The 24,056-nt window shown below is 53.7% G+C and overlaps 1 protein-coding gene and 1 long non-coding RNA gene across 2 annotated transcripts in view; one reads left to right on the forward strand and one right to left on the reverse strand.

Annotated features, from left to right (window-relative positions):
• Nucleotides 1-24,056, forward strand: part of LOC122494049 (Fc fragment of IgG binding protein) — a 40,440-nt gene that overhangs the window by 13,205 nt on the left and 3,179 nt on the right. Inside the window, exons 6-18 of the mRNA XM_043598913.1 lie at nucleotides 1,297-1,864; nucleotides 6,151-6,743; nucleotides 9,014-9,605; nucleotides 9,746-9,945; nucleotides 11,305-11,446; nucleotides 12,705-13,042; nucleotides 14,042-14,615; nucleotides 14,971-15,587; nucleotides 16,018-16,561; nucleotides 17,579-18,150; nucleotides 18,473-19,046; nucleotides 19,998-20,197; nucleotides 23,183-23,566. Of these exons, the coding sequence (XP_043454848.1) occupies nucleotides 1,297-1,864; nucleotides 6,151-6,743; nucleotides 9,014-9,605; nucleotides 9,746-9,945; nucleotides 11,305-11,446; nucleotides 12,705-13,042; nucleotides 14,042-14,615; nucleotides 14,971-15,587; nucleotides 16,018-16,561; nucleotides 17,579-18,150; nucleotides 18,473-19,046; nucleotides 19,998-20,197; nucleotides 23,183-23,566 (5,898 nt within the window). The remainder of the gene's footprint in view (nucleotides 1-1,296; nucleotides 1,865-6,150; nucleotides 6,744-9,013; nucleotides 9,606-9,745; nucleotides 9,946-11,304; nucleotides 11,447-12,704; nucleotides 13,043-14,041; nucleotides 14,616-14,970; nucleotides 15,588-16,017; nucleotides 16,562-17,578; nucleotides 18,151-18,472; nucleotides 19,047-19,997; nucleotides 20,198-23,182; nucleotides 23,567-24,056) is intronic.
• On the reverse strand, nucleotides 10,921-15,524 carry LOC122494051. Its single transcript, XR_006300096.1, has 2 exons — nucleotides 15,420-15,524; nucleotides 10,921-13,135 (listed from the first exon to the last, which is right to left on the reverse strand). It is a non-coding gene; the product is annotated as an uncharacterized LOC122494051 (long non-coding RNA).

The raw sequence follows: 24,056 nt of genomic DNA on the forward strand, positions 1-24,056 counted from the left end.
CTCCAGGTAGAAGGAACAGTGAGTGCAAAGGCCCTGAGGCAGGAACAAACATGAGGGGTAGAGGAACGGCCTGGAGGTCCGTGGGGCTGGATTGGGGGCAGGGGATGATGTAGGGGACAGCTGCGATAGAGGTCTTGATTTAAAACAAAACCTGAAGGACAAGGAAGAGTGAAGAGTGGTGGTTCCGAGGAGGAGGGAGCAGCAGGTACAAAGGTGAGGCTGGACAGATTTTGAAGACTCAGGAGAACAGTGTGGAGCCAGTGTGCCTGCACCGGAGAGTGAGGCTGGAGAGACAGGGCAGAGAGGGTGGTAGGAGATGAGGTCAGAAAAGTGGGAACAAGCAGGGCCTGGTGGGAGAGGGGTTCTGTTTTAAGCCGAGACGTAAAGGGTGATGGGGAGGCAACCAGGCGGAGAATGGGGACGGGCAAGAGGGTAGGAATGTCGCAAGGAGAAGGTACAGCAAAGGCCCTGAAGCTGGGCTGAGCTTGCTGACTTCAGGAGATCAAAATGGCTTCGTGGCTGCCGTCACAGGCGTGGGGAACGGGGCAGTACTGGAGAAGAGATTGGAGAGTAGTGAGGCTCAGGTCACCTGGGGCCTTTTAAGCCACCATAAGGGATTTGGATCAAAGCTAACACCTAACAGATGAAGTAGCGTTGGCCAAGGAAAGAGTACTGGGGGGGTATCTAGGAGGAGGCAAGTGCGAAGGCCATGAGGTGACAGCGCGCTTGATGTGTTCAGGGAGACAGCAAGGAGGCTGAGTGCGCAATGTGGTAGGTGATGCGGGTACAAAGGTGGACAGAGCCAAGGTTAAACGAGACCTTGTAGGGAAGGGGCTCGGATTTGCGCCATCCTGAAGGCTGCAGGACTCGCAGCCAGGAGAGAAGTGGTCAGTGATGTTCTCGGCCAAGCAAAAAGACCCTGAAGTTGGACCAAATTGAGACAAGTGGAGGAATAGCAAGAAAGCCAGTGTGCCTGGAACATACTGAGCGGGACGGAGGGAGGGAGTAGGAGGCAGGAAGATCAGGGAGGTAATGAGGAGACAGATCCTGTAGGCTCTTGAAGGCCGTGGGTTAGGGATTTGGATTTGAGCCGATAGTTGAAGGTTGAAGAGAGGTAGATGGTGTGCCAGACCAGAGGGATAGCAAGTGCAAGGGCCCTGAGGTGGAACGAAGCAGAACGTGCTCAAGAGAACAGCAAGGAGTTGAGAGTATTTGGAGCCAAGTGAAGTGAAGTGAAGGGTGGGACAAGGAACCATGAATACCCTGACCCCGTGGACCTCCTTCATCTCCACCCAGGTGGATGGCGTCCTTCAGTACTTGCCCTTCCAGGCCGCAGATGGCCAGGTGCAGGTGTTCCGCCAGGGCCAAGATGCCGTTGTGCGCACAGACTTTGGCCTGACTGTCACCTACAACTGGAACAACCGTGTGATTGCCAAGGTTCCCGGCAGCTATGCTGGGGCCCTTTGCGGGCTCTGCGGGAACTTCAACGGGAACCCAGATGATGATCTGGCCCTGCGTGGTGGAGGCCAAGCTGCCAACGCGCTGGCCTTCGGGAACAGCTGGCAGGAGGAGACGAGGCCAGGCTGTGGGGCAACCGAGCCGGGTGACTGTCCCAAGCTGGACTCCCTAGTGGCCCAGCAGCTGCAGAGCAAGAAGGAGTGTGGGATCCTTGCCGACCCTGAGGGGCCCTTCCGGGAGTGCCACAGCAAGCTGGATCCACAGGGCACTGTGCGTGACTGCGTCTATGACCGCTGCCTGCTGCCAGGCCAGTCTGGGCCATTGTGTGATGCACTGGCCACCTATGCTGCTGCATGCCAGGCTGCCGGGGCCACCGTGCACCCCTGGAGGAGTGAGGAACTTTGCCGTGAGTACCAGGAGTGACAACTGGGGGGGCTCAGCCTTGTAAAGAGTATTGGGGGGTCTCTAGGATACCTATAGATAGGATGATCGATAAGTATCATTAATTCACGTAACTCTGACAAAAGTATTATGAGGTGGGGATTGTGGTGATACGCATTTAACAGATGAGGAAATAGAGGCTTAGAAAGAGTTAGTTACGTGCCCAGGATCACGTACAGCTAGAAAGGCACAGTTGCAGTAAATATTTGTAAGATGACCAAAAATATCTGGTAGCCCTGCATCTAATTCCCATATGGCAGCTGTCATTCAGAGATGAGTAGCAATGCTGCCTTTAGAAGAAGCCTGGTTCTGGTCCCCTCTCCAGTTTTTCTTGGTCACCATCTGGCCTACTTCACTCATTTACAATATCTGCCTGGATGGTACACATCACGTCATCTGTTGAAATACACATGATAAATACATGAATGTTACATCATTTCTTTTTCTCCTTCAACTTATATTCATTCATTCATTCATTCATTCATTCAACAAATATTTGTTGAACACCTACTATATTCCAGGTACTGAAGATATAATGGGGGAGAAAACAGGAAAAAAATTCTTGCTCTCCCCAAGTGACCATCTAATAATGGTTTTTAGTTCCAGCAGAATATACCTAATGTAATATACTTATATACATGGAAGTCTCTTTTAAAAAAAATGTCTTATTAATTTTGAGAGAGAGTGTGTGCATGTGCATGAGTGGGGGGTGGGTAGAGAAAGAGAGAGAGAGAGAGAGTCCTAAGCAGGCTTAGGGCTGTCAGCATAGAGTCCGACATGGGGCTCAATCTCATGAACCATGAGATCCTAACCTAAGCCAAAATCAAGAGTTGGATGCTTAACCAACTGAGCCACTCAGGTGCCCCAGAAAGTCTCTTTTTATTTTTTTTTTAATGTTACTTTTGAGGGAGAGAGAGAGAAAGAGTGAGAACAGGGGAAGGGCAGAGAGAGGGAGACCCAGAATCCAAAGCAGGCTCCAGGCTCTGAGCTGTCAGCACAGAGCCTGATGTGGGACCTGAACCCACAAACCGTGAGATCATGACCTGAGCCAAAGTCAGATGCTTAACTGACTGAGCCACCCAGGTGCTCCAGAAAGTCTCTTTTTAAATCATTGCATGGGTTAGTTTTTGCTGTGTAACAAACATCCCCAAAGCTAAAAGTGGATTACAACAAATATTTATTATTTCTCATGAGTCTGTGGGCTGGGCTATTCTCCTAATCTGGGCCAGCATAGTTTATCACTGCAGTCCTACTGACAGTTCTATGGGGGCTGGAGGGTCTACAATGGCCTGATTTTACACAGCTGGCAGTTGTTAGGCTGGTTGGTTTGGGGGACCTCATCCAGGACGGCTTACCCCTGCTCCACTTGGTTTTATCTTCCAGCCAGCTAGCACAGACTTCTTCACACAGTGGTCTCAGTGTTCCAAAGAACAGCGAGAGTGGACAAGCCCCAGTAGGCAAGCACACTTCAGGCCTCTGCTTGGCATCACATTTGCTGTTATCTCATTGGTCAAAACCAGCACCATGGCCAAGCCAAGAAGAAGGGGTGGCTGTCATCAGTCTGTCCCAATCCCCATCATACTTCTCTGCCACAAACATATATACATGTGAATGACATTTCATTATTTTTAGAAATTCTTAAGACCATCAGACTCTAAGTGTTAAAAAAAAAAGATAGAATGAGTTATCATTGCAAATATCATTAGTACACAACTAATAAAACATATAAAACACTAATATATTAATGTCTATATAAATATATTAAAACATAAAAATATTAAACATAAAAAACAGAATGTATTGGAAAGGCATCTCTTAGTGAGATGGATTCAGCTTTCCACCCAATAGTTCCCTTTATTTTTTTATTTTGCTGAAATATCTTATTTATTTTTATTTTTGTATTTTAAAAATTCTAAGATTTTATTTTTTAATAAATGGAAAGACATCACATGTTCCTGGATTGGAAGATTTAAAAAAAAGTCTAAGATTTTATTTTTAAGCAATCTCTACACTCAGTGTGGAGTTCAAACTTAAAACACTGAGACCAAGAGTCCCATGCTCTACCAACTGAGCCAGCCAGGCACCACTTGCTGAAATATTTTAAAGCAAATTCTAGACATATGAATTTTCCCATAAATACTTCAGTAAACATCTGCAACAGATAGCACTTTTTAAGAAACATGCCACAATGCTGTTATTACCAGTAATGAAAATAACACTAATTCCTTAACATCATCTAAAATTCAGCCTAGGTTCAAGGGGCGCCTGGGTGGCGCAGTCGGTTAAGCGGCTGACTTCAGCCAGGTCACGATCTCGTGGTCCGTGAGTTCGAGCCCTGCGTCAGGCTCTGGGCTGATGGCTCAGAGCCTGGAGCCTGTTTCCGATTCTGTGTCTCCCTCTCTCTCTGCCCCTCCCCCGTTCATGCTCTATCTCTCTCTGTCCCAAAATAAATAAACGTTGAAAAAAAAAATTTTTTTTTAAATAATTAAAAAAAAAATAAAATAAAATTCAGCCTAGGTTCAAATTTCCCCAATTGTCTAAATAAAAACAAAAAAAGTGTGGGTTTTTTTTTTTTTTTCAGTTTATTTGAATCTGGATCCAGACCAAATCTACACACTGCATTGGGTTGGTTTTTCTTTTCTTTTTTTTTTTTTTCTTTTTTTTTAATTTTTGGGACAGAGAGAGACAGAGCATGAACGGGGAGACACAGAATCGGAAACAGGCTCCAGGCTCCGAGCCATCAGCCCAGAGCCCGACGCGGGGCTCAAACTCACGGACCGCGAGACCGTGACCTGGCTGAAGTCGGATACTTAACCGACTGCGCCACCCAGGCGCCCCTGGGTTGGTTTTTCTTACGTGATTAAAAAAAATTTTTTTTTTCTAATGTTTATTTTTGAGAGAGAGAGAGAGAGAGAGACAGAGCATGAGTGGGGTTTGGGGGGCCAGAGATCATGACCTGAACCAAAGTCAGACACTCAGCTGCCTGAGCCACCCAAGCGCCCCTTTCTTAAATCATTTGTATCCTCTAATAGCTCTTTTCCATTTTCTGCCTACATATTATTATGAAGTTTTTCAAATGTATAGGAAGATTGAAAGAATTTTACAGTGAATACTCATACACTTACCAGCTAGATTCTATAGTCAACCATTTTACTGTACTTGCTTTATCATATATCTGTCCCTCTATCCATTTTGTTTGTACCATTTATCTATTGGGGGCAAAAAAGTCATTTGTCCTGCAGAATTTCCTATTTTCTGAATTTGGCTAGTTGCTTCTTTGTAGTGTTATTTAACTTGTCCCTCTATTCCCTGATTCTCTTATAAGCTGGTTATGAGATCTAGAACAGTGCTGTCCAATAGAACTTTGGTGATGATGGAAGTGTTCTGTCCCTGAGCTGTCCTGTATGGTTGCCACCAGTCATGTATTGAGCACTTGAACTGGGGCTAGTGTGACCGAGGAACTGAATGTTTTTTGTTTTGTTTTGTTTTGTTTTGTTTTGTTTTGTTTTGTTTTGTTTTTAATTTTAGAGAGAGAGAGAGAGCTCGTGCACAAGCTTGGGAGAGAGAGAGACAGACAGACAGACAGACAGGGAGATCCTGATGCCGGGGTCAATTCCACCACCCTGGGATCATGACCTGAACCGAAATCAAGAGTAGGACGCTCAACTTACTGAGCCACCCAGTTGCCCCAATCTTCTATTTTTTTAATTTTAATTAACTTACACGTAAATGGCCACAAGTGACTATCATATCAACACAGAGGCTTTATTTGGCTCAGTTTTAGTTTTTTTTATTTTGTTTCAAGGAAACCACCTGTCTTATAATTTGGAGTGACTGGAGTTTGGAGATAGAACTAGGAATTATTATTCTTTTTCTCTTCACAACACGGGCCAAATATTTTAATTTGCTACTACTATATCTCTACTAGAGAAGGAAGAAGTCAAAACCACTGCATTCACGAGTACATTGCATAGATTAAACACACATTGTACCTGCATATATGTGTTTAAAATATGTCATTGAAGACATTACAGATAACCACAAACCACAGTTAATTTGGAGTTGAATCTTATTTATCAGGACCAGGTTAATTGTGATATCATCTGCCCCCCAGGAAGATCATATCATAGATTATACAGAGGGTTCCTTGCAGCTGGCTGGCTTACGTGTGAGCGCGGGAGCATGCGTGTGCCTGCGTGTGCGTCACCAGGGAGCAGGGACCCTGGATGCTCACGGCTGCTCTCCCCACAGCTCTGAGCTGCCCGCCCCACAGCCACTACGAGGCATGTTCCCGTGGCTGCCCGCTGTCCTGTGGAGACCTCCCAGTGCCTGGGGGCTGCGGCTCCGACTGCCACGAAGGCTGTGTGTGTGATGAGGGCTTCGCACTCAGTGGTGAGTCCTGCGTGCCCCTGCCCTCGTGTGGCTGCATATACCAGGGCGCTTACCACCCGCCAGGCCAGACCTTCCACCCCGGCCCGGGGTGTGATTCCCTGTGCCGCTGCCAGGAGGGCGGCCTGGTGACCTGTGAGCCCTCCACCTGTGGCCCGCATGAGGCCTGCCAACCGTCCGGTGGCATTCTGGGCTGCGTGGCCGTGGGCTCTGCCACCTGCCAAGCATCGGGAGACCCCCATTACACCACCTTCGACGGCCGCCACTTCGACTTCATGGGCACCTGCGTGTACGTGCTGGCTCGGACCTGCGGGACCCGGCCGGGCCTGGAGTCGTTTGCCGTCCTGCAGGAGAATGTGGCCTGGGGCAATGGGAGAGTCAGTGTGACCAGGGTGATCACTGTCCAGGTGGCTAACTTCACCCTACGGCTGGAGCAAAATCAGTGGAAGGTCACGGTAAGAGCAGGGGCGGATCATGAAGGGGAGGGGTCCTGGGGTAGAGGGCGCTGGGTGGGTGGGACATGGGCAGCACTCGGTCCAGGGGCAGTGCTCACATCTGGGAGTGGATGTGGAAGGCACAGGGTTCCCGAGGAGAGGAGGTGCCGGTCAGAGCCCTGAGTGGGGAGCCAAGGAGCGAGGAGGCTTTGGGGACCTGGGACCTGCTCCCACGTGGCTCTGTTTCCCCCTCTGTCTGCTCCTTAGTCTCTCCTCTCCCTGCCTCTGACTGTCCCCTCTGAACATCTCTCCCACCCCCTCTTCCCTTCCCCTGCACCTTCTCTGTTCCTGCCCTAGCCACCTCCCTGGTATCCTGGCCAGCGACATGATGCAATCAGAGGCTGGGCAAGTTCAGGGATGGGAAAGGTTCAAGGACACAGGACAATCTGGGGGTGACCCCCTCACCCCTCGCCAACCACCACAACAACAATAACAGTAGCTACGGTTTTTACTCGGCTGATTCCTGACTTTGTTGGCCGCTGAACACTTCACATCCACGGTGTCATTTAATTCTTGCTGCCAGAAGTACCATGATTTGCTTTATTCTTTAGAAGGGAGGTCCCATCATTGGCCCAAAGTCCACCAGCAAAGACACAACTTGAATCCAGGACAGCATGCCAGGAGACTGCACGCTGGACCTTGGGCACACCATGGTGCTTCTCTGACTGAGAAGCACTTGGTCTCCTATGGAAGCTGGAGGGATTCCATGCTGCCCCCCCCCCGCCCCGCCGCCCCAGAGATCTCACTAAAAGGCAGGCACATGACCCTTGTGCTCATGCAGTATGGACAATGAGGATGCTGAAAAATAGCTGACTTTTTCAGGTGCCCGTATGCACTGGCCGTGCATTAGATGCTTTAATCGAGTCCCTGAGGTAGCACAGGCTCCTAGGATAGCACCTGACATATAGTTGGCTGTGAATACACGAGTGGTTGGTGTTATTTGCATCTCACTGAATCCCCCAGCTTCTCCTTGAGGTGGAAACTATTATTATACCCACTTTACAGATGAGAAAACTGAGGCACAGAATAGGTCACTTGTCCTTAACTGCTCCCTGTCCCTGCTTGGGAAGTATGGCAGGTGACTATGTTTTTAGGAGCCTCAGACAGGATTGTGTCTTCTGCCTTCTTCTCTGGTTCCTTATACTTCCAAAAGAATCCGATGCTCATCATGTCTGCATTAAGGAAGGATGAGCAAGCGTGTTAATCAGGGGTGGATTTATGAGGTTTTGTTGGCGCCCAGCAGCCTTCAGTTAAAGCCACTGGTTCTTGGCTCAGGGGTCTGATGTTCATTTCCCATTAGCCTAATGTTCCACCCACTGCTGCTTAAAACAAAAAGCCTTAGCACCCACTTACTTGTCAAAATAAAATCTTCTGACCGTAGCTCGTCACAGTAGCAGATGCTCCCAGAACACCCATTCTGTGCCAGAATTTGTGAAGTACAAATATCAATTTATCTAATCCCCACAGCAACCCTCTGGACCCCACTCTGTAGATAAGGAAGCAGAAACCCAGCGAGGGGTCCTCACCTGCACAAAGTTACAGAAAGAGTAAAGGGCAGAGCTGTGTTGGAACCCAGGCCAGTGGCTCTGGAGTCCATCGCTGCGTTCTTGATCAGTAAGTGGTGAATTTAGGGGTAGCTGGTGAGCATGTTACTCCTTCGAAACCTGTACGAGCTTCCCCTGTGGCTGCTGTAACAAGTGACCACAAGTATGGTGGCTTAGAACAACAGAAATGTGTTTTCTCACTGTTGTGGAGGCCCAAAGTCCAAATTCAAGGTATTGGCAAGGCTCTAGAGGAGGATCCTTCCTTGCCTCTTCCGGCTTCTGGAGGTCCCAGGTGCTCCTTGGCTCACAGCCACCTTCCCTGTCTTTGTCTCCACGTGGCCTCTCCTCTCTATCTCCTCTTCTGGTTCTTATCATTATATAAGGAAACTCGTCACTGGACGTAGGGCCCACCCTAATCCAGGATGATCCTGAGATCATGACCCTAAGTACATCTGCAAAGACTCTTATTCCAAATGAGGTCATATTCAGGGCTTCTGGGGGGGCATATCCTTTGGAGACCACCACTCCACCCAAAGACTCGACCATGCTCCCCATTTTCCAAATATGGAAACTAAGGGCCCAGAGAGGTGAGGTCACACGGATCTCCAGTGTCAGTCAGGCAGGGGCTCGACGAGGGTCTGCCCTCTCAAAGTGTGCCCCTGACGTGTGGACTATCCCGCCTCCCAGGTGAACGGTGTGGACATGAGGTTTCCCGTGACGCTGGCCCAGGGCCGGGTCCGTGCCTTCCAGCACGGCTCGGACGCTGTGATCGAGACCGACTTTGGCCTGCGTGTGGCCTACGACCTCGTATACAACGTGCGGGTCACCATCCCAGGCAACTACCACCGGCAGCTGTGTGGCCTGTGTGGGGACTACAATGGTGACCCCAAGGATGACTTCCGGAAGCCAGACGGCTCACAGGCAGGCAACCCCACCGAGTTCGGCAACTCATGGGAGGAGGCGGTGCCAGGCTCTCCCTGCCTGCCACCACCCACCTGCAAGCCCGGCGGGGACTGTAACTCGGACCTGGAGTGTAGACCTGAGCTGCAGGAGAAGTACCAGCAGGAGAAGTTCTGTGGGCTCCTCACCAGCCCCACTGGGCCACTGGCCGCCTGCCACAAGCTGGTCGATCCCCAGGGTCCCTTGCAAGACTGCGTCTTTGACCTCTGCTTGGGCGGTGGGAACGAGAGCATTCTCTGCAGCAACATCCATGCCTACGTGAGTGCTTGCCAGGCGGCCGGAGGCCACGTTGAGTCCTGGAGGACCGAATCGTTCTGTCGTAAGTAGAGGGCAGAGAAGGGAAGAACAAGGGGCAGAGGGTGGGGAGACTGAGGCACAGAAGGGGCAGGACACTGGGCCCTGCAGCCCCTCCCTCAGAGCCCCTGGGAGGGAGCTCTGACCAGCACCCCCTCTTTGCAGCGATGAAGTGCCCCCCCAACAGCCATTATGAGCTCTGCGCAGATACCTGCTCCCTGAGCTGCTCGGCACTCAGCGCCTCCCCACTGTGCCCGGAGAGCTGTGCCGAGGGCTGCCAATGTGACTCCGGCTTCCTCAGTAACGGCCAGGCCTGCGTGCCCATCCAGCAATGTGGCTGCTACCAAAACGGCATCTACTACGAGGTAGGAAGCCGGTCATTGTGGTCAGAGCCCAGGGCCTCACGCTGGACCCCCTCCCACGGCCCGTTGCTCCACAGCCTGTCCACTCAGCCTCCTGAATGTCTCTCCCCCCTGTACCCCCCCCATCATGGCCCCACCATGGTCCCGTTTGTCATCTCCCACATGCTCCCTCCATGCCCTCACTTTTGCTCCCTCTGGGTCCCCTCCCTGATGGCAGTGGGAAGACCTTTCTCAAAACAGCCATGGGTCCTGCAACTTTAAACCCTCCCCTGGCTCCCCGGGTCTAGACTGTCTCTGTGACACAATAGGTAACTCCGTCTGCTTCCCTCTCCAACCCTCACCCAGTTACTCTTTCTTTGACTTGACTGTGTGTGTGTTTGTCTGTCTCCCTCAGAAGACCATGAGCTCTGTGAGAGCAGGGCCCCTCTCTGCTGCTCTCCTCAAACAAATGATAGTGATGATAAAAGCAAATAGGTAGATGGTGCTTCCTACATGCCGGTTACCGCTTTCAGTGCCAAATCCACAGCATATGTGCATTACACATACATATGAACTTTTTACTTATTAGGAAAATTTTCAAACATGCAAACGTTAAGAGAACAGTGTAAATCTCCATGTACCCCTCACTCAGCTTTAGCGATAACCACATTTTCCTGATCTTGTTTTGTCTCTTATCCCTGTTTCCTCTCTAATCTGGATTAAAGGAATTCCCAGGGCTCCAGCGTAGCTCAGTTGGTTGAGCATCTGACTCTTGATTTCAGCCCTGGTCAGGATCTCAGGGTTGTGGTATCGAGCCCTGCGTCAGGCTCCGTGCTGAGCATGCGGCCTGCTTGAGATTCTCTCTTTTTCCCTCTGCCCCACTCCCCTGCTCACACACTCTCTCTCTCTCAAAGTAAAAATAATAATAATAATAAAGGAACTCCCTTTTCATTTCCCCTGTACCTTATACGTATTATTAACCAAGTTATACTACCATAGTTAGGTGCTATGATTATCGACTGCTTACAGATGAAGAAACTGAGGCATAAAAGGTTAAGAAATTTGCACAGTGATACAATTTGGAAATAGCAGAATGAGGCTTCAGACCCAGGCAATTTGCTCCAGGGCCTTTGCTCTTAATTCATGTTACACCGTTTCTCATATACAGCAGACATTAAGTGGATATTTTGGAAAAACAAGTGAGTGAGTGAATGAATGAATGAATGAATTGGACCCCAAGGCCATGCGGTGCCCTAGTTGCACAGACAAGAGGCCACTCTGCTGAAAGATGTTCCCTTGATGTCCTCTGGACCCTCTGTCCCCGGGACACTGGAGATGCCAGTTCAGCTCCCACCCTGATGGCCGTGTCCTCTGTCCTCACAGCCGAACCAGGTGGTCCTCATCGACAGGTGCCAGCAACAGTGTGTGTGCCACGCCGGAAAAGGCCTGGAATGCCAGGCCCACAGCTGCAAGCCAGGGCAGGTGTGCGAGCCCTCAGGAGGTGTCCTGAGCTGCGTCACCAAAGGTGCTGGGCTGGGGCTGGGCCCCGTGGGGCTGGGAATAGAGGATGGGGACTCTGGAGCAGCGGGAGGTGTGAACCTAGATTTTCACAGTGGGTGGCACAAAGGACTAAGGATTGAGGTCTCCAATCTGGGGGCCCCGGGGCTGGGATTCCCAGGGCTAGGGGCACAGGCCCTCCAGGCTGGGAGGTGGAGTTCTACCTTATGGTAAAATGCAGGCTTTGGGGACCCTCAGGGCTAGGTTCCCTAGGGCAGATGTCAGAGACCCTTGGCATAAGGCAAGGACAGGCAAACTTTTCCCCTAAAGGGACAGATGGTAAATATTTGAACTTGCAGGCCTTATAGTCTCGGTCATAACTACTCAACTCTGCCACTGTGGCATGAAATCAGTCGTAGGCTATGTAAGCGAGGGGGTGAGGCTCCAAAAAAAACCCTCTGGTATTTATAAAAACAGGCAGCTGGCTACGCCATAGTTTACTGACCACTGGTATGCAGGATTAGGCTCAGGGCTTCTAACACCATCTCCCCTTCAAGGTAGGGGAAATCAGGACCCCCAGGGACAGAGACAGAAAGCATAGTCCTGAGGTCTCAGGTAGAGACCCCACGAAGGCTGGGGTCTTAGATACAGGACCCCCCCTCCCAGAAGAGGATCGGGATTTATAGGGAAACAATCTCAGACATGGGGCCCCCCCAGATTAAGTCTAAGTCACAGAGCTGCCCCCCCAGGACTGGTTTCTTAGGGTGAAGGACAGAGAATAACTCCTTATAAATAGATAAATAGATAAATAGATAAAAGAATGGGGCCTCCAGAACTGAGACCCTTGGTGCCACTGGACAGGATAATAGGGACCCAGGTCTTGAACATGGAAAACTCTGGGGCTGTGGATGCCCTCATGGATGCCCTCAGGTCTGGCATCACAGATACTGGCACCCCTGGGGCTGGGTTCTGATGTAGGGACCCTAGAGTCTAGGTCTTGGCAGTCAGGTACTCGGGGCGTGGGTCTCAGACAGCAAACTGCAGGGCCTTGGCCTTGAATGTGGGAGCCTTTGATGGGGTCTTAGACACAGTCCACCACAGGGCCTGGATTTCAAACATGGGGGACCCCCAGGGCTTGGTCTCAGATGGGAAGCCCCTGGTGTCTGTCCTCACCTGCAGGAGCCCTAAGCCCCGGGGCAGAATCCCTGGGGCAGACCGGGGCTGAGGCTGGGGAGCAGCCGGCCTGTGCTGGGCAGCCCCACAAGTTCCTCTCTCCCTGTCTCCAGACCCGTGTCACGGTGTGACCTGTCGGCCACAGGAGACGTGCCAGGAGAAGGATGGGCAGGGTGTGTGTGTACCCAACTACGAGGCCACGTGCTGGCTGTGGGGCGACCCGCACTACCACTCCTTCGATGGCTGGGACTTCGACTTCCAGGGCACCTGCGACTATGTGCTGGCGGCCGCCGGCTGCCCGGGGGTCAGCGCCCAGGGCCTGACCCCCTTCACCGTCACCACCAAGAATGAGAACCGGGGCAACCCTGCTGTGTCCTTTGTGAGGCTCGTCACCGTGTCTGCCCTCAGCGTCAACATCTCCATCCACAAAGGCGAGATCGGCAAAGTCCGGGTAAGTCCTGCAGGATGGTCTCTTGAGCCCCGTAGTTGGGAAGAGGGGTCCTGCCAGCCAGTTAGGAGCTGAGGGCTCTCTCTTCACCTAGGCCTGAAACAAAAGGACAGCAAAAAGCAACAATAACAACCGCAAACATCACCTCTCTGTGGGGTATTAAAGGAGTCTAGCCCTTTGCTAAGGGTTTTGATGTAGGACTTCAGCGTTAGACTTTTTAGAGACCTAGGCTTGAATCCAGTCTCTCCCTATGAGCCGTGTGATGTTGGGCAAATGACTTTTCCTGGTGGTCCTCAGTTTCCTCCTGTGACAGGGGGATCCAATGGCACATGACAAGTGCTCAGCTGAGGGTCTGACCCGGGTGAGAGGCCATGAATGTTTGTGAGGAGGCCCAGAGCCTCCAACGTGGAGTGAAATTCAAGGAGATGAGAGAGAGAGGGGAGGCGGTGGGGGGAGACAGGCCACCCTTCTTGCCCATGGCAATGGAATTGGAGATTAATGGCAGTTCACAGGGAGAGAGAGGGTATGGAACAGGGTAGGCGCTCAATAAATGATGGTGAGTGTGTCGAAGAGACGTCCAGACACTCGGAGATGCACAGAAAAGAGAAAGAGTACACGCACAGAGATGCAGAGAGAGTCAGTGCACGTGTGAGAGAGACACAGAGAGGGAAGGGAGACCCAGAGAGAACGAGAGATACAGAGTAAGAGAGAAACTCAGAGAAAGAGAGGTCCAGAAAGAGAAATAGGTGTAGATGTAGAGAGAGGGAGAGACAACAGAGAGAGAGGAAGGGAGGGAGATGGAGATAGGGAGACCCAGAAAAAGAAGCAGAGCAGGGTTTTAGCAACGCCCACAATGTCAAGTGACCTACACCCGTGGCTCGTGAGGAAGGCCTTGGCGGCTCCCAGCCACGGCGCCGTGAGGGAGGGAGGCAGGGGGCCAGAGCTGGAGCCTCCCCGCCTCCAGTGGGCTCTGTTTGCCTCCTTCCCCCCTTCAACCCCCAGGTGAACGGTGTGCTGACAGCGCTGCCTCTCTCTGTGGCCGAAGGGCGGCTCTCAGTGACCCAGGGCGCGTCGAAAGCAGTGCTGGCAGCCGACTTCGGGCTTCGGGTCACCTATGACTGGGACTGGCGAGTGGAGGTGACGCTGCCTAGTAGCTATCACGGCGCTGTATGTGGGCTCTGCGGGAACATGGACCGCAACCCCAGCAACGACCGGGTCTTCCCGAATGGCACCGTGGCCCCCTCCATACCGGTCTGGGGCGGCAGCTGGCGAGCTCCAGGCTGGGACCCGCTGTGCTGGGATGAGTGTCAGGGGTCCTGTCCAACGTGCTCTGGGGACCAGCTGGAGGAGTACAAGGGCCCTGGCTTCTGTGGGCCCCTGGCCCCTGGCACGGGAGGCCCCTTTGCTGCCTGCCATGCCCACGTGGCTCCCGACAGCTTCTTCACGGGCTGCATTCTGGATGTCTGTCTAGGCGGTGGGGCCCATGACATCCTCTGCCAGGCCCTGGCCGCCTATGCTGCTGCCTGCCAGGCCGCCGGGATCGTCATTAAGGACTGGAGGGAGCAGGCCGGCTGTGGTGAGTGTCCGGGGGAGCAGAGCAGGAGCTGAGGGGGGAGGGGGTCCCAGTCTTTCTGGATCTTTGTGTCTGTTTCTCTCTGTTTTTGCCTCTCAGTCTCTTGGCACTTATCTCTGTGTCTCCCTTTGATTGTCTCTCTGTCTCCCCGTTTCTCATGCCGTCTCTCCTGGTCTCCGTTCGAGTCTTCCTCTGTGTCCCTCTCTCTGTCTGCCGGTGCCTCTTGCTGTTTCTCTCAGTCCCTCTGTCTGTCCCTCTTTGTCTCTCTCTGCCTCTGTCTCCTCCCCTTCCTCTGACCCCACCCCCGACAGCATTTTCTCTCTTTCTCTCCCTCCCACTCCTCCATCCACTCCTACAGAGATGTCCTGCCCCGAGAACAGCCACTACGAGCTCTGTGGCCCACCCTGCCCAGCCAGCTGCCCGTCCCCCGCGCCCCCCACGACCCCGACGCCATGTGAGGGCCCCTGTGCCGAAGGCTGCCAGTGTGACCCGGGCTTCGTGTTGAGTGCTGACCGTTGCGTTCCCCTGGACGGTGGCTGTGGCTGCTGGGCCAACGGCACCTACCATGAAGCTGGCAGTGAGTTCTGGGCCGATGCCACCTGCTCCCAGAGGTGTCACTGCGGGCCTGGGGGTGGCTCATTGGTCTGCAAGCCTGCCAAGTGTGGGCCGGGTGAAGAATGTGCCCTCCTGCCCTCTGGCCAGCACGGCTGCCACCCTGTCAGCACAGCTGAGTGTCAGGCCTGGGGTGACCCCCATTACATCACCCTGGATGGGCACCAATTCGACTTCCAGGGCACCTGCGAGTACCTGCTGAGTGCGCCTTGCTCTGCACCACCCAAGGGTGTCGAGAACTTCACGGTCACTGTAGTCAATGAGCACCGGGGCAGCCAGGCCGTCAGCTACACTCGCAGCATCACCCTGCACATGTACAACCACAGACTGACCCTCAGTGCCCGCTGGCCCCGACAGCTGCAGGTGAGGGGTCTGGGGCCAGAGAGGAGCCCTGGGGTTGTCAGGGACAGTTAGGGGTCTGCCATTCCCCTGATTACCTTTCACAGGTTAGTGGGACGTGATGGGGGCAGGGGGTTCAGAGTATAGGCCTTGGAGCAGCAGGTCTTCCCCATTTAAACTAATAAAATTAGTTTATTCTTTTAGTTTAACCTTAGTTTATTCCACTATAAAATGGGTCTAATAATAGTACCTGCCTCAGAGGGTCCTGTGAGGAGGCAGTGGCATCGTGTCTATAGAGGCTCCTCCTCCTCCTCCTCCCATCCTTATTATCACACAGTGTAGATCACATGCTCAGGGTTCCACCCCATTCCCCACCCCCCCGTAGGTAGTGGAGTCAAAATTCGAACCTGTGCCCGCACCGTTCACGACCCCCACCCCTACCCGGTACCCACAGGTGGACGGCGAGCTCGTAGCACTGCCCTACCAGCTGGACTCGCGCCTGCGCGCTTACCTGAGTGGCGCCGACGTGGTGGTGACCGCCGCCACCGGGCTCTCTCTGGCTTTCGACGGGAACAGCTTCGTGCGCCTGCGCGTGCCGGCGGCGTACGCGGGCGCCCTTTGTGGCCTGTGCGGGAACTACAACCGGGACCCAGCCGACGACCTGCAGGCTGTGGGCGGGAACCCCGCAGGCTGGCAGGTGGGCGGCGCCGAGGGCTGCGGGGAGTGCGTGCCCGGGCCGTGCCCGCCCCAGTGCACTCCCGAGCAGCAGGAGCCCTTCGGCGGCCCGGACGCTTGCGGCGTGATCTCGGCCCCCGACGGCCCGTTGGCGCCCTGCCACCGCCTCTTGCCACCGGAGCACTACTTCAAGGCCTGCTTGCTGGATGCCTGCCAAGCCCAGGGCCATCCGGGAGGCCTCTGCCCTGCCGTGGAGGCCTACGTGGCAGCCTGCCAGGCCGCGGGGGCCACGCTCGGCGAGTGGAGGCGGCCGGATTTCTGTCGTGAGTACTGATCCATGCGTGGTCCACACAGTGGGCGTCTTCCCGCCTGCCCTCTTCACACGGCTCTTAGACAAGAGTCTTCTCCTCCGTGGGTCCTGTCAAAAGTACACCGTGGCATTTACCCACGGAAATGCACCAGGTCACATACTGCAATGGCAGACACTCAGGCACACCTGGTCAGAAACCCTAGGTGCTGGATCCTCTCTGGGATTCATGTGCTCAGATATCCCAGTCAGATAGACTGGGGTGGTTGACCCTGTCACAGCTATTCAGCGAGGTGCCCTTCGTCAGAGAGACCTAGAGAGTTACACCTGGTCAGATGCACCTACACTGTTTCAAACACTGAAATCCACAAGGTCAGATAGAATTGGTCTGATAACCTCAGCCAGGGACCCTTCCGGTTAGAGACACTTGGGCAGATACTCCCAGGTAGAATCGTGACCCTGACAGAGCCCCAGGTAGATATCCACAGGCTCACGGTCAGAGAGTCCAGGGCAATTCCCCCCTCAGGCACATTTGGTCAGATTTATCCTGTCAGCTTCACCCAATCAGATATACGTGGTCAGAGTCGCACTGACACCAACCTTGTCCTCTGAGACACTCCATCAGAGGCTCCAGGCCAGCCATCCACAGTCAGGTGTATTCACACCAGAGATACGGGATACATTTGGTCCCGTAGCCCGGTCAGAGCCACCCCCCAAGATACCCACACGTTTGGTTCCAATCCCGCATATCTTGGTCAGATGTAGGTGGTCAAATTCACTTCATCTATAGAAATTTTTGATCAGGCCGACCCACGACGTGGTCAGAGAGACTTGGTCTCCACGTCCCCACACCGAATCCCCCAGTTAGATGTACTGGATCAGACACTCTGCTCAGATCCCTGGATGGATTCGCTCATGAAATATTCTCAGGCAGAACATGCAGATTCCCCTGGGCCGGTTCTCCCACTCTGTCACCCTCCCCCCCCCGCCCCTCCCTCTGCCCTCCCGGCTCATTCCCCTTTTGTCCCCACAGCCCTCCAGTGCCCTCCCCACAGCCACTACAAGCTCTGCGGTGACTCCTGCCCCGTGAGCTGCCCAAGCCTCTCTGTGCCCGATGGCTGCGTGCACACCTGCCGGGAGGGCTGCGTCTGTGATGCCGGCTTCGTGCTCAGCGGTGACACCTGTGTGCCTGTGGGCCAGTGCGGATGCCTCCACGAGGGCCGCTACTACCCTCTGGGCGAGTCTTTCTACCCAGGCCCTGAGTGTGAGCGGCGCTGCGAGTGCGGGCCGGGTGGCCAAGTCACTTGCCAGCAGGGCGCGGCCTGCGGACCCTACGAGGAGTGCCGAGTGGAGGACGGTGTCCAGGCCTGTCACCCTACAGGCTGTGGCCGCTGCCTGGCCAACGGGGGCATCCACTATGTCACCCTTGATGGGCGTGTCTATGACCTGCACAGCTCCTGCTCCTACATCTTGGCCCAAGTCTGCCGCCCACAGCCTGGGGACGAGGACTTTGTCATTGTGCTTGAGAAGAACGCGGCTGGAGATCCCCAACAGCTGGTGGTTACTGTGGCTGGCCAGGTGGTGGTACTGGCACGGGGGCCGAGGGTAAGTAAGCGGACGTGGCCTTACCCTGGGGGTCTGAAGGGGACGTGGCCCCACTCTGGGGAGGGGGGGCGGGGAGGCAGGTTCTGAGTGGGACAGGGCCCACCCTGAGGGCTTGAGGGAGATATGACCCCAGTCCAAGGGGACTAAGGGTGACACAGATCTGGAGGTCTGAAGGTGACACAGTCCCACCCTTGGGCAGTCCAAGGACATGGTACAACCCCAAAGGGCCTGAGAGGGACATAGCTCCACGCCGGGAGTCTGAGTGGTCTGTCTCACTTGTGGTACTGTGAGTCCCTGACCCCTCCGTGGCCTTTCCACCCAGGTCACCGTGGATGGCGAGGCTGTGGCCCTGCCTGTGGCTGTAGGTCGTGTGCGGGTGACCGCCGAGGGCCGGAACATGGTTCTGCAGACAACCAAGGGACTGCGGCTTCTCTTTGACGGCGATGCCCATGTCCTCATATCTATCCCCAGCCCCTTCCATGGCCGGCTCTGTGGCCTCTGTGGGAACTTCAACGGCAACTGGAGCGACGACTTTGTCCTGCCCAGTGGCGCCGTGGCCCCCAGCGTGGACGCCTTTGGAGCCGGGTGGCGGGCGCCCAGCTCCTCCCAGGGCTGTGGCGAGGGCTGTGGGCCGGGCGGCTGCCCCGTGTGCTCAGCGGAGGAGACGGCGCCCTATGAGAACATCCAGGCCTGCGGTCGGGTCCGGGACCCCCAGGGCCCTTTCGCGGGCTGCCACGCGGTGCTGAACCCCTCTGAGTACTTCCGCCAGTGCGTGTACGACCTGTGTGTCCACAAAGGCAACACCACCTTCCTCTGCCGCAGCCTGGCCGCTTACATGGCGGACTGCCAGGCGTCCGGTGGGGCCGTGAAACCCTGGAGGACAGACAGCTTCTGCCGTAAGTGTCCAGGGGGGCCCCTCGGAAGACTCCAGACCAGGCTCAGGGACTCCTCCTGACCTGCTCCTGTCCTGTCTGCCTCTCAGGAGCAGTGCCTCACTCTTGAAGCATGTCCCTCCCACACCCCCCGCCCCCAGCTTCTCCCATAGCACTCCCTGCCTCCCTGCTCCCCCCCTGCCCCGCTGACTCTTTCTCAGGCTCCCTGCAGGGGCCCACGCTCCTGAAACCACAGACAGAGCTCTTTCTCAGGACTCATCCTGAACCCTTTCTGTGGGGCCCTGGGAGGGGTGGTCAGACAGACCAGTAGCTCACATAATACAGCCTGAGTCTGTGACTCACCTGGGCCCCCCAGGATGGGGGTACATTTCCTTCAAACTCCCAGGGCAGGGCTGTGTCTCCTTCATTCTCCGCAGGACAGCACCCATATCGGGGGCCGTCATCCACCCCTGTGGCCTTAGATTTGTCCTCAGTGCTGACAGGGGACACTGTCTTCGGCCCTGACCTCTCTCCTGGCTGCCAGCCTCGGGGGTCCAGTGGTTTCCTGGACACTTTCCCCTGGGTGTCCTTCGGGTCCCTCACACCTGCTGTGTTCCCATATGACATCGCATCTCACCCCAAACCTGACCCTCTGATTCTCTGACCCCAAGTCTGCATCTCCGGACAGCGGCACCATCCATCGATTGCTCAGGCAGAGCCCAGGGGGGTCCTCACAACTCCCTGTTTTGGCCTCATCCCGGCCCTGACCTTTCTGTCCACGCCTCCCCCTGCAGCCCTGATCACACACTGCACTGGGACTATCTTTTCCACTGATATGAGCTCCATGGGGCAGGGCATGAGACTGTCTTCATAGCTGGTGTCCCCAGCATGCCAGCCCAGATCCCATATGTGGGATGCCAAGGGCAGGGCCCGACACCCACAGGCCTGACCCCGCCCTCTCTCCTCCCTCCGCAGCGCTCCAGTGCCCTGCCCACAGCCACTACTCCACCTGCACGCGCTCCTGCCAGGGCTCCTGTGCCGCTCTCTCCGGCCTCACGGGCTGCACCAGCCGCTGCTTTGAGGGCTGCGAGTGTGACGACCGCTTCCTGCTCTCGCAGGGCACCTGCGTCCCCGTGCAGGACTGCGGCTGCACCCATGACGGCCACTACTTGCCGGTGAGCCTGGGCTGGAGGTGGGCAGGGAGGGTAGAGGAGCCCGAGGGAGACTCAGAGCTTCTCTGCCGACACCCTCAAGGATGGGGACAGAGGAGCCACCTCCATTTCCCAGTGGGGTGACTCAATGCTGGTAAAGTGTCTTAGTTTCCTGAGGCTGCTGAGACAAAGGACCACAAGCAACCTTGGTGGCTTCAAACCAGGGAAATTTTCTCTCTCACAGTTCTGGAGGCCAGCGTCAGAAATCAGGGTCACTGGGGCAAAATCGAGGTGCGGGCAGGACAGCACTCCCTCCAGAGGCCCCAGGAGAGAATCCACTCCTTTCCTCCCCCCATTTTTGGTGGCTGCAGGCATTTCTTGTCTTGTGGCCACCTGACCCCAATTTCTGCCTCTGTGTCCCATTTCCCCTCCTCCTTGTGTGTGTCACAAAACCTCCCTCTTATAAGGATACATGTGATTGCATTTAAGGCCCACCCAGGTAACCCAGGGCAGTCTATCCATCTCAAGATCCTTAATTTCTCACATCTGCAAACACCCCTTTTTTCACGTAAGGTAACATTGACTGATCCCAGGAATTGAGACCTGTTATATTTGGGGGGCTGTTACCCCACCTCCTACAGTCCCCTCATCTGAGCCTTTCTTCATCTAGAATACGGGGTTAATCATCATCCATGCACCATGGGTATCTGAGGATCCAGTGTCATTGTGCCTGAAAGGTCCCTGCCGGGCACTGGGCCTCAGCCTCCACCTTCATCATAGGGTACAAATGCCAGCAACATACACATGGTGCAGCAGGTAGTGAGGCTGGCAATCGTTTCATGATAGAAGTTGAAAATTTGATTAATTTTTGTGCTTGATGTTTTCTGAGCTCTTGCTGTGCGCCAAGTTTGTAACATATTAATTCATTGAATGATCCTTTTTTTTTTTAATATTTATTTTTGAGAACAGAGAGAGCAAGCACAAGCAGGGGAAGGGCAGAGGCAGTGGGGGGGTTGGGCAGAGGATCCGAAGCAGGCTCTGCGCTCACAGCACAGAGCCCGATGCGGGGCTCAAACCCACAAACTGTGAGATCATGACGTGAGCCGAAATCAGACACTTAACCAACTGAGCCCCCCAGGCACCCCGAATTCATTTAATGATCTTATGCACCAGGCACTATCGCAACAAAGAGAAGTCAGCCCAAGGCTGTCCGTTAGCAACAGGGGGTGCTGGGATTGACACCCCAGCAGCCTGGACCCACCTTCTGAACTACCAGGCACCCTGCCCCCTCACAAGCCTATTTACCAAATAAAGGAAAGATGAATGACCACATTCCATACTCCTTCATCCACATTTTATTAATGGCGGTAAGATAGGCTAGAAGGCCTGGAAGTTCAAGCCTTCTGGGGAAGGACATGCCAAACTTCTCCTTCCTCCAGGTCTCACTGCTTCCAGGAAGCCCTCCCTGATCCCCTAGGCTGGGTTACCCCTGTGCTTCCCCCATCCCAGCCCTGACAGCTCTGCCTGTGCCAGGTTTCCTGGATTCTTGAGTCTGGCATTCACCAGAGAAGTCTGGGCTGGGGAGCCATCCGTAGAGAGATGGTATTTATCTCTTTTGTTACATCTGTTCTTTTAATGTTTTCAGACATTTATTTATTTATTTATTTATTTATTTATTTAATTTATTTGAGAGAGTGTGCAAGTGAGCAAGGGATGGAGAGAGAGAGAAGGGAGAATCCCAGGAGGGGCAGAGAATTGGAGAGAGAGAGAGAGAGAGAGAGAGAGAGAGAGAGAAGCCTGGCTCACCCAGGGCTCATGTTTTACCCAAAGCAGGGCTCAAGCTCACCTGAAGTGGGGCACGAGCTCACCCGATGTGAGACTCGAACTCATGAACTATGAGATCATGACCTGAGCCAAAGTCAGATGCTTAACGACTGAGCCACCCAGACTTTTATTTTTAAAGAATCCAAACTTAAGAAAACTTGCAAGAATCATACAAAGCACTCCCAGATACCTGTCGTTTAAGTTTCTTGTTGACCTTTTGACACGTTTGCTTTCGCAACCTCTCTGTGTAAGTTTATACGCACATTTCTTCTGAAGCATTTGAGAGTATGATGCTGACCCAGTGTCCCTTCGCCCCTAAGTACTTTAGCATGCACTCCCCAAGACGGAAGTTCATTTACAGGGTTATGATGAGATTAACTTCCAAATCAGGAAATGAACACTGATTCAATACTCTAAAAGGTTGTATTTGAACTTTACTGGTTGTCCTCATAATGTCCTCTACAACGGCTACCTGCTCCCCTGCGCCAGAGTCCAAATGAGGAACAGACGTTGCTTTTGGTTTTTATGAAATCTGATGAGGTCATCAGGTAGTGAACATAGAGAAGGTGGGTCAGCTGAGAGCCAGCTGGAGTACAGTGGCATCAGCTGGGATCATTGTCTCTCTCCCATGGGGTCTCATCCTCCAGCAGACTAGCCCATGCTTATTCCTATGGTGGCTGGGCAGGGTTCCAAATAAGAGAGAGCGAAAGCTGTAAGGTCCCTGAGGTGCAAGCTTGAATTTGGTACAAGCATTGCTTCTGCTGCATTATAATAACCAAAGTATAGTTGTAAGGTGAGCCCAGATTCGTGGGGGAAGGGGAAGTAAATTTCATCTCTTGTCTTTTTTTTTAATGTTTTTTGTTTTTTTTTTGAGTGAGAGAGAGAAAGAGAGCATGAGTGGGAGAGGGGCAGAGAGAGAGGGAGACCCAGAATCTGAAGCAGGGTCCAAGCTCTGAGCTGTCAGCACAGAGCCCGATGTGGGGCTTGAACTCACGAACTGTGAGATCATGACCTGGGCTGAAGTCAGACATTTAACTGACTGAGCCACCCAGGCACCCCGTAAATTTCATCTCTTAAAGGAAGTTGCTGCAAAATCATTCTGTGTAGGTCCAGAGGGCTGGAGGATTGTGTTGGAGGTTCCGATCCATCACACCTCGGTAACCTGGCCCTTCTCTCTGTGCACAGGTGAACTCCTCACTGCTGAGCTCAGACTGCAGCAAGCGCTGTTCCTGCTCCTCAAGCACCGGCCTGACGTGCCAGGCAGCCAGCTGCCCTCCAGGCCGCATATGTGAAGTCCAGGCTGAGGCCCGGGACTGCTGGGTCCCCCAAGGTCTCTGTTCCCTCTTGGTGGGTTCCAACCTCACCACCTTTGATGGGCTCCGCAGAGCAGCCACCTCCCCTGGCATCTATGACATGTCTTACCGCTGCCCGGGACTACAGAAAACCATCCCCTGGTACCGTGTGGTCGCTGATGTCCAGACTTGCCGTGGCGGAGTTGAAGCTGTGGGCCAGGCTCACATCTTCTTCCAGGATGGGCTCGTGACTGTGAGCCCAAAGAAGGGCGTGTGGGTAAGCCGGGGCATGAGGGGGCGGGGGACTGTCTCCCCTGGGTTTTTGTTCTTCCTGTTGCAGTGTCCCCACAGTCCTGGCTGCCCATCTGTCTTGCATTTTCTTTGTCCAGATCTCCGCAGTTTAGTCTCTGAATTTGTGTTGGTCTCGGTATTTCAAACCTAGTCCCTCTGTTCTGGCTGAGTTCTCGAGGAGCAAAAACACACTCAAGCGAATTAGTAGTTTTGATAATAGTGTTCATTGAAACTCTATTGGTCGCAAGTAACAGAAAAGGAATCCAGATTGCCTTGCGCAAAAAGGAATTTACTAGCCCACATAACTAGAAAATCCAGGGAGAGAGCCTCAGGAGTGGCTGGATCCAGGTGCCCTGGCAGTATTATCTGGATTTATGCCTCTGTCTTTTAGACTTGCTGTTCACCAAATCCATTTCATTCTCTGTGGTTCCCCACAACATACCCACAAGACAGGGACTGCTATTATCGACATTTAA

Source organism: Prionailurus bengalensis, chromosome E2, assembly GCF_016509475.1.
Source record: "Prionailurus bengalensis isolate Pbe53 chromosome E2, Fcat_Pben_1.1_paternal_pri, whole genome shotgun sequence".
NCBI lineage: Eukaryota > Metazoa > Chordata > Mammalia > Carnivora > Felidae > Prionailurus > Prionailurus bengalensis.